The sequence below is a fragment of the Trematomus bernacchii genome, unplaced genomic scaffold (assembly GCF_902827165.1).
Source record: "Trematomus bernacchii unplaced genomic scaffold, fTreBer1.1, whole genome shotgun sequence".
Lineage (NCBI taxonomy): Eukaryota > Metazoa > Chordata > Actinopteri > Perciformes > Nototheniidae > Trematomus > Trematomus bernacchii.
In genome coordinates, this window is record NW_022987547.1 from 11,321,260 (window position 1) to 11,329,937 (window position 8,678).

Here is an 8,678-nt window from a genome sequence, read left to right on the forward strand (position 1 = left end):
TCCCAACGGAACAATCAGCATGTTAATACTGAAGCAAAACACCTCTGAATCCTCCCTTGTATCAGAGCCCATTTTAAATAACCTAACAATGGATTTAATTAACAGCCAGTTACACCTGAGCATTTAGATTTTAACCAAAGAAGTCTCTGTTGTTGTTGCGTTAGTCTTTCCCTTTAATTATTCTGATTCTGAGTCTCGCGGAGATTCTCTGGGGCTTTAATTAGAGACTGAATTAAAGTTATGTAAATACACTTGGAAGTCTTTATATAGAGTTGTGTTGCATCTGGTACTTTATTTTTATTTCCTTTTTTTTCCGAAAGAGAAAACATCCTAAGTCTTTTGAAGTTTGTGAAATGACTTTTCCCTTAGGTGTTTGTGTGGATTGATACTTTTTCTCAAAGGGCTGCGACAAGAAAACTTCCTGCAAATGAGCCATTTTTGTTCCTTTGAATGCGTCAAAATGTGTTGCATGTGATGTGTGTTTTATCGCACACATCCATGAGTATATATATATTTTAGGAGTTAACGGAAAAACGGGCGTGCGTGAAGTTACCTACCCATGAATGTATTAATCACTGATTTTCCACCTCCAATTTGACTGATCCGCTGTGAAAATGAAAAGAGCAGGATCAACCTCCCATTGGGCTAGATTCAATCCTCACTAAGTGCCCGGGCCCAGCCTGCAAGCTCCCCTCTCTGAATAATAATGGGTTCTTTCAGCTGTGTTTGTCATCAAATTAGCTCTCTACTTCAGGCGAGCCGCTCGCAGAGTGCCATTTCAACGACGGAATTCAAATTAGGCAAAGTCAGTTCGAGGTTTGAAGGCATTAAAAAGGAGAATGAGTTTCATTTGCGAAGGTGATGATTGCAGCAGGAGGTCATATGACAGTGTTTAGGTTCATAAAGACACCTTGCTTCCTGTGGTGCAGCTGCTTTCATGGTGATTCACGTTACAGCAGAGACAGAAAAACAAACCTTAACCAGCCTACAGCCTCCTCTACATGCTCTAATTCCAACAGTCTTTGAAGCCCTGTTATCACGGTGGCTTTCAAATGTTATTTCTTTTCTTTTTGTCTCCCAAATAAACAGTGCATAGAGTGCGTTTATAGGCATGGAGGAAGGCTGTTTAACTCAGTCTTGAGGCTGAGTTCACTTTTGTTTGTCTTCGTGCCTTCAATTTTGTGTTGGAGGGACCCAGGTTTAGTTCCTCCTGCTCCTCTCCGCCTGACACACCACTCATCTGGTGCCTTTGATCAACTCAGGAGAGGAAAACACGCCCAGGGACACACCATCACTCCAACACAGCGGGGGGGGACAGAGAGCAGGAGGGGGCAAGGAAGAAGGGATGGGAATCCTTTTTCCTTCTGGCACTTTCTGTCTTACACATTTCTCTCCAAAGGTTTGAGCAACAATTAAAAGAGTGGTTCGGGGCATCTGATGAAGAGGTGGCAAGCTGGAATTGGAAATAGCTGAGACATGTGAACAAGTTCAAGAAGACTTTATCATAACTAATGACTTCATGCACACAATCGAGGATTTATAAAATCATACTTTTATGCAAACATCAGATTCTACGGTGTTCCTTTTATTTATGGCTTGGTATTAATGTGCTTATAGCTGATGCTTTATCATATGTGTGAAATGAAAAGTTACCTAAGGCATTTGAGGAGCTTAGTGCTTCTCCAAGGCTGTTTCCATAAGTGAAAAATAATTCTGCACCGTGTACATTTGAAATGTAATGTGTTCCTTGCCCATATTATAATATGACAGTAAGTTTCATGTTAATCAGGCTTATTGATTTGCATGAATTCTTCTGACAAACAAACTATCAAACCAACCAAGATACAAATTGAACTCACGGAGAGAAAAAAGTATTGTTTCTTTTAAAAACGAAGGAAACTCCTTAGCACAATGAAACAAAACAACCTATTTATGCTTAACCGCTGCACTAACTATGACTCTAACCACATGTTCCTCTTCCCGCTGGGTGTTAATGTCTCCTCCAGCAGTGCATCATGTTAGCCTATTGAGCTTTTATATCACTGATTTAAAATATATATTATGTTAGACAAAAGTCGTTTTTTCTTCTGGTCAGAGCTGAGCTGAAGGGCACAAAAATAAAACAATTGGATCAGCTTTGAGATCTTGAAATAATCATATTAAATCGGTGTTGTTGAATGAAGCTGCAGTCCATTTCAAACACATGATTAATGTGAGCGCCGATTGCAATTGACTTTAGAATACTTTGCATGTTTTATAACCAGGGGGCCACAGATGTTGTTGACCCTGCTGGTAGATTTCCATCTTTGATATTAAAATGTTTTAATAGAATTAGGTTGTTCAAATTCAATTTCACATTCATGGAAAAGTTTCCATTCCTCTAGTATACTCCAAAAAAGTTATTTTTGGACAAAACAACACATTACCTGTAGTACATGGCCAGGTTAAATGTTACAATATCTCCTTTATCCAGGAAACTTTACCTTGTTTTAAAGCAATTACAGACAAATTCCTAATCTCTAACAGTAAGAATGCAGAATGGTTGACATCTAACCCACGCCTGCTGAAACTGAGGTTAAGAATGAGGTTTTTCCTGATGAAATATAGATAGAAATACATATTTGAAATGTGCTAAACATTGCTGATACATAAAGTTATTTCACAATGTTTGTGCAGATGTTCTTATAAAAATGTGTTGCTTAAAAAACCCACAAACTGTCATTGTAAAAACAGTTTCAGCAGATTACACGGGTCTTTCCATCCTCTTGGCAAACAGTTCTGAGAGCAGTGTGCACTTTGTAAAAAAAAAAAAAAACTCTAATCTTGTATTTGGAAATAAACCCTACACATGCACGGCTAGCCTCTAAATGGGCCAAAAACCATGTTACATCTTATTTCCAGAAAATGTACGGCGTTGAGAGGCTGCTGAAATAGCTTTAAATTGTTTGCAGAGAACAGAGGTAGTACTTTGTAATGGATTGTTTTGGTCTGTGTCTCGCTCTCTTTCTCCCTGCAGGGCTGAAGCAGATCCATGCTCTGTCCATCCAGGGGAACTATGAGCTGCGGATCGACTTGGAGGACTTTGAAAATAGCACCGCTTACGCCCAGTATGGAACCTTTGGAGTGGGCCTCTTCTCCGTCGACCCTGATGATGACGGCTATCCTTTGACTGTGGGAGACTATTCTGGCAATGCAGGTATGTATGCTCAGTGAGATAGTTACACTTCCTGCATCTGATTGATTAGGAGGTGTGGGGAGTAATGGATTACATGTAACGAGATTACGTAATCAGGATACAAAACAAAGGTTATTTACAGGTACATAACAAATCGGATTACTGTTACATTTCAAAATATTGGAGAATAGTAGAATTAAAATGTTACTTAAAAACTGAAAGGAGCATATTGGGTTTGTTGTTAAAAGATCAGATTTGATTTCTTCTCTGTAAGATGTACTGTTCTGTAAGCTAACACTTTGAAGTGTGAATCTATACGCCTACTGCCTGAATACGCTTTAGGGCTTTCACTTTCTTTGGTTATATTTTTCAGTGTTTTAATTCAGTAGGTGAACCTATACAATAATAATTATTATTATAAAAATAATAATAATAACTTGGATTGATATAGCACCTTTCATGAAACCCAAGGACGCTATATAAGTAGAAAGAGTAGGAGGGACAAAAGGAAAACAGTTACACAAATAGGGACACAAAAATAAGAAATTAAATAAACACATGGCTGGGCACAAAAAAAAGATGTTCATAAAATGTTCATAAAATAGTGTGTGTATTAAACCATAACGGAGCATTTTCTGTCAGCTCAGATTTGATTTCTGCTCTTTTAGACTGAAGTGTGTGCTCATGTGTTTCAGTGGCGTATAGGCTACTGCGTGAATATGCTTCATGAAAACCAGGTTTTCCTATAAATGAAATCAGCAGAGGACACCATTTGTCATACTAAGTATCTTGCTTGTTTCTCTACTAAGGTTACATAAGGTCACTGTAGTACATAGTACATTTGTTTTTACAGTGAGGTGTGTCCACTCGTTAAACCATGCAGACAGTTGCACAGAGAAAGGGAGTGTCTTTACCTCTGCCCCCCAAACATCAGATCCAAGCCAGCTTCCTGTCACCTTATTAAATTACCGCAAACTAATTGCACTGCTTGACCTGCAGCGTAAACAAAAAACCTGCCGTGGAAATGAAGAAGCAATTTAAAAACCTGGTGCTGGAACACAACGAGAGAATGGGGACAGATATGAGAAATGGCACAAGAGGAAAAGGGGAAAGGAAAGGTTGGGAAAAACTGGGATAGAGGAAGAAGAGGACAGGTGCGAAAGATAAGAGAGGAAGGTAAATCAAAATGAGGATCAAGGTTTTAAGGGAAAGAAGAGGGCAGAAGAGGGAAATAGAAACATGTGGCACCACTCTTTCCCAGACATGGTGTCCTGTAATGCGTTTATCCTCAGCACGGACTGACCTTGAACTCATCTGCCTGTTGGACATTTGAATTAGGTCAGAGTCTTCAAACTCTCTCTGGATGCTTTCACCTCGGCCTCCCTTTAGGCAGTGTTACTGTTATTATTATTATTCGCCACGGCTGTTTTCCGATCAGCTGACAGGTGCTCATTTGGGCCCGAAGCAGCTGGATCTTAATGGGCATCAATGGAGGCTGCCGGCCCCCAACCATCAAGGTGACAACCGGCGCGGCGTAAATGAGCCTTTAAGTGCTTCTGTTCTGTTTTCAGTATTTTTCTCACTTTCTTCTTTTTCTACATCCCCCGGATATCATCTCACTGTCAATGCCATTGAGCGTCTCTTTTTTCTTCTTATCCCCCCGTCTCTTTTTTCTCCTAACGTGCAGCAGCACACAACATGAATATCAGACTCGCCTGCCAGATTATTTTTTCCAGTGACTGGTTACCATGGTAATGCCAAATGGAGAGCTGAGTATGGGGGAGAGTGAGAGGGTAAGGAGCTGGGCGGCCACATCCTGAGCAATTAAGGGCTGTTTGATACCCTCACAAGCTGTTAGCTCGCACCTGATGGCTGGTGAGCGTGCTTTCATTCTGCTCTCAGCGCCATCCTTCATCCACTTCTGGGCACAGTGTGAAGCCTGCTTTAGAAACAAAGCAAAGGACGGAGAGTGCAGCAGGGGCGAGGGGGGGGGCGTTTGGTTATGTCGAATTTTTTGAACATTATAATCTGATTGAACATTAAATTGCTAAGACTTTGTACCGCATTATGTGATGTTGCTTTCGCTTTACTTGTAAAACTCTTAAAGCAATTGCTTGCAAATTGGTTATTGATGTAGAGCACTGCCAGTGAACAATCTTGGTAAAGTGAGCAGATATTTTCAGCACAATTGGGATGTGGCAGTGGCTGATCAGGAGAAACGGGAATATTCCAAGTGGGCGGGGCTTGTTGTTAAGCTGTAAAAGCCGGTGACAGGGTTGCTAAACACAATGAATTTATAAATAGATCTTGTAGGCTGTCTGATTATGTTCCTATGATCTCTGACGAGTACTGCTACATGAATTATGCTCAACTTTACACTAAAGCATTTAGCAGTAAACTCACTTATATATATATTTTAATATATAATATGCGTGCACTTTTAATTAACACGTTGTCTTTACATTAACAAATCCCTGAACAGAATCCCTGATGAAATCATTGGGAGTGGGGTATTAAAAAGACAACCTTTGATAAATTGGCTTTAAAGCCATTTGACCTCCTGCATTAGATAATAAGAAGCAATACTCAGGGGAACTGTTGGAGACATGTTTTTATGTTTAGTTATTTAAGAGATGATCCTTTCCTGCTTTATTATACAATTGATTTATTGAAAGATGACTGGTTTCTGGTATCAGATCCAAGAAAGTGTTAGAAGACACAAAGGATTTCATAGAATTGATGATGTATTTGTTAACTCTGGTGTGTGAGTTATTGCCTTTACTTTTCTATTATACAAAACTTTATTTTCCTATTGTCTCCAATATTGATTGCAGAATGAAAAAAATGTAATTATAGAAACAAAAGAGATGCATAGCTGCTGCTCAAAACTTCTTTCTCCAAACTGCACTTGTTTATGAGAGCTTGTTCTCACATTTTGATTCATCAGTCGAATACATATAAGTTATCAGTGCTTATCACTACTATTCTAATATGCCAGATGGGCCAAACTGCACCTAAAGTAGTTATGAAATTAAAAAACAACACAAAACGTTTTGCTGACCCAAAGGGTGGTGGTTTGGGTTAAAATGACAACATTTGAGAAGTGAAAATGAAACCTAATGCGAACAAAATGACACATTTTACACGTGACGGTAGCTATTAATGTACTGTATGCAAAAGTCCTGTGTTTACTTTGTCTGTCCTGTGTCTTCTCACTTCCACCTTTGCTCCTGTTATAGCTAAAGCTTTGTCTTTTGAATTGTATCTTTTGGTCATCAAGCGTGTAAGCAGATTTGAAAACCTTCTAGTATGTCCAACAGCCCCCTATCTGACCTCCATCTATATGTTTAATAACCACGGATAACATTTGAACCAGGTGACTTGTTATACACTGAAATAAGCCTTAGCCTATTCTTTTAAATGCACTATGTTCTGACAATGAAATGTTTTCCCCCACTAGGTGACGCTCTGCTGAAGCACAATGGGATGAAGTTCACCACCAAAGACCGGGATAACGACCACTCGGAGAACAACTGCGCCTCCTTCTACCACGGGGCCTGGTGGTACCGCAACTGCCACACCTCCAACCTGAACGGGCAGTACCTGCGGGGCCAGCACACCTCCTACGCCGACGGCATCGAGTGGTCCACCTGGACCGGCTGGCAGTACTCCCTCAAGTTCTCCGAGATGAAGATAAGACCCACCCGTGACCAAGACAAAAAATAAGACAGACAACAGGAAAAAGTTACAAACATTACCAACCACAATTTCTGACAGCTAGGCGGAGTTTCTTGATATAGTTTATTCACTAAAACATACCTCTGTGAGTTTAGTTCCCTCCCTATGTTTCGCTTCCTTTTTGCTCCCCCATCATTCAGCTACTAGTGTCATGCAGGCTACCATTATTCTTCCTCATGGTCCCTTTCTTGAAAAAATAACCATCATCATGCATATTTCTGATCGCTCAGCTCACAAAAGCAACATACCAGAGCTCTGAAATCCACAGTCCACTGAGCTAGCTTTACTCAGTCTGACATGGCGGTCCAAGCATCGCCGGCAGGATCACACACCAGTAATTCGCTCCTGACATGTGGCTCTGACCTCCCATCTGCGCTGACATGGCACTTCAATTGTGGTTCAGTCTCACTGCCCATAGCTGTATAATCTGTGAACGCTCCAAATATAGTATAAAACAAACAAACCCTTCACAAAAAAGTGAAAAAGGAGATACAAGATCCTCCAGCGGTGAGGAGAGACAGCGCAGTGGTATACTGTGTCACATTTACATCCCTGATCCGTGTGGATGAGACCCAGCAGGGTTAGGGGGAAGGAGTGCGGCAACTCAGATGATTTGAAAGAGACAGAGATGGAGAGAACGGGGAAACAATTTGACAAGAGTTAAATTAGTCGAGAAAGAAAGGGGGCAGTGCGAATCAAAGGCGAGTGAGGAAGTGGAAGGAGAGGAGGTGCAAAAAGAAAAATGGGAAAAAGAAAGAGACAACGCAGTATCTCATTCATCTGACTTGGGCCATTAGGGAGCATATTGGGCACTTTGTCTGATCTGCCTGCCAGCTGAGTACTGGCCAACTGATGCAGCACTCACAGATGGTAACCCAGCACGCTGTGTGTGTGTGTGTGTGTGTGTGTGTGTGTGTGTGTGTGTGTGTGTGTGTGTGTGTGTGTGTGTGTGTGTGTGTGTGTGTGTGTGTGTGTGTGTGTGTGTGTGTGTGTGTGTGTGTGGGTGTGTGTGTGTGTGTGTGTGTGTGTGTGTGTGTGTGTGTGGTAGTTTGCGTGAGATAACAGCGCCCGTAATGTATGTAAAGTAATAGAAAGGAAAAACTAAATTCAAGAGGGATGACAACATTTAAGAAGAATCAAAAACTGTATCAGACCTTCCCTAGTTTATTAGATTGTATCGGACTTGTTAAGGACATTTATATTCGTATTTGACAACAACCCACCCCATTCCCACCTTTTTATTTGTCCTCTTTTTGTTTTTGGTTGCTTGTTGTAGGTGTTACTTGTGTGACACATTGTCTCATGTCATGAGAAAAGGTTGAGAAAGTTGCTGTAAAATAAGATTTGACGCTCTCAACCGCCGTCTTCTGAGTAGGAATTCTACAATGTGTTTTAGTCTAAACAAAATCCGCAAACTAAAAAAAGAATAATAATAGAAAAGGAACAAAAAAATGTCATGAAGTAAAAAACACAAAGGCAAACTGTGGGCAGAAAATAGTGCAATCCTGATTTCCCGTCTCTATCTTTATTTTTCAAGTCGGTGAATCAACCTTTGTGTTTGTTTCAAGTTTCTTTGGATGTACTAAAAGCTTTAAAAAAAAATCTGTAGATTCTATTGTACAGTGTGTATGACTTTTAGAGCATGTGAAGCTGTTTTCTTACTATGCTAAAACACAAAGAATACTCAAGCACATGGACTTCACAAATCCACCAGTTTAAAAAAATAAAATAAAGAGTATTTACAGAACTTTTCTCGACCTGATCA

The 8,678-nt window shown here is 40.3% G+C and overlaps 1 protein-coding gene across 2 annotated transcripts in view; it reads left to right on the forward strand.

Annotated features, from left to right (window-relative positions):
* fibcd1 (fibrinogen C domain containing 1) overlaps positions 1–7,821 on the forward strand; it is a 128,738-nt gene extending 120,917 nt beyond the window's left edge. For both annotated transcript variants that reach the window (XM_034122769.1, XM_034122770.1), the window contains 2 exons: positions 3,017–3,196; positions 6,636–7,821. In XM_034122769.1, the coding sequence (XP_033978660.1) occupies positions 3,017–3,196; positions 6,636–6,901 (446 nt within the window). In that variant the 3' untranslated portion in view covers positions 6,902–7,821. The remainder of the gene's footprint in view (positions 1–3,016; positions 3,197–6,635) is intronic.
* Positions 7,822–8,678: the final 857 nt, after the last annotated feature.